General features: G+C 51.7%; 1 protein-coding gene across 1 annotated transcript in view; it reads right to left on the bottom strand.

The window, feature by feature from the left end:
• The window catches only part of CD2 (CD2 molecule), a gene marked incomplete at its 5' end in the record, with an annotated part of 21012 nt that extends 20345 nt beyond the window's left edge, over nt 1–667 (bottom strand). The window contains one exon of the mRNA XM_018575467.1: nt 362–667. Coding sequence (XP_018430969.1) covers nt 362–667 — 306 coding nt within the window. The remainder of the gene's footprint in view (nt 1–361) is intronic.
• Between the last annotated feature and the right edge of the window lie 264 nt (nt 668–931).

The raw sequence follows: 931 nt of genomic DNA, 5'->3' as shown, positions 1-931 counted from the left end.
GTCTCTGTACAAAGGAGCTTACACTCTAATGTCCCCTCCCCCCCACAGTCACATCAGTCTCTGTACTGAGGAGCTTACACTCTAATGTCCCCTCCCCCCCACAGTCACATGAGTCCAATGATAACAACAATGGGGCACCCACCATGAAGCAGTCTGCACCCCCTGAGCCTGAAGGGCAGTGATCTGGCCCTGTGTCTATATACTTTGAGGACCCCGCCTGTAGGGGGCGACGTTCTGTCCGGCATGTAACACTGTCTTGTAAATAACAATATCGCAGATGAGTTGCACATTGTAACAATGATGGGCGAGTTGCCCCCCGCGGGGGTAACATGTATCGGGGACGCGCCTCGGTGTCACTTACATTGTGTTTTGGCCGACACTGTTCCGGAACACCTCAGTTCTCCTTTCTCGTTGTGCACTTCTACTTTGTAGTCCCCCTCCCTCACCAGGCGTTGGAGGTGCAGGGCTCCGTTCGGCATTATTTTACAGTTACATTTTGTATCCAGCTTGGATTTCGAAGCGTCGGCAGGTTTTCCTTTCACTAAACGCACGTTACCGCTCTTCCACTCCACTTGGTCTGTTGCTGATGCCGAGCAGGACGGAACGTCAAGCTGCGCCGAGCCATTCACAGCAAACGTATATGAGATCGATGCCGTCCCAGCTGCTCCTTTTGGGGGGGAAATCAAAGACTGTTAGGTGGAATTTTATCATTACTGCTTATATTTGAATGTAAAGACATATACTGTAGCGCTGTACAAGGGACAGGTGAGTATTGGCTCGCTGGAACACGTCACAAACGCAACGTATGATGGATGCGAAGCTTGAAAAACGCAGGGCTGGCAATGTCACGTGACCATGTGATCACCCGTCATGGCAATATGGGCGAGCATGGCTGTCCTCCTTTGGGTCCCCCAGTCTTGCACATAGTCCG

The sequence above is a fragment of the Nanorana parkeri genome, unplaced genomic scaffold (assembly GCF_000935625.1).
Source record: "Nanorana parkeri isolate BGI_ZX_2015 unplaced genomic scaffold, ASM93562v1 scaffold3976, whole genome shotgun sequence".
NCBI classification, from domain to species: domain Eukaryota; kingdom Metazoa; phylum Chordata; class Amphibia; order Anura; family Dicroglossidae; genus Nanorana; species Nanorana parkeri.
This window is presented reverse-complemented; position numbering and strand designations above follow the sequence as displayed.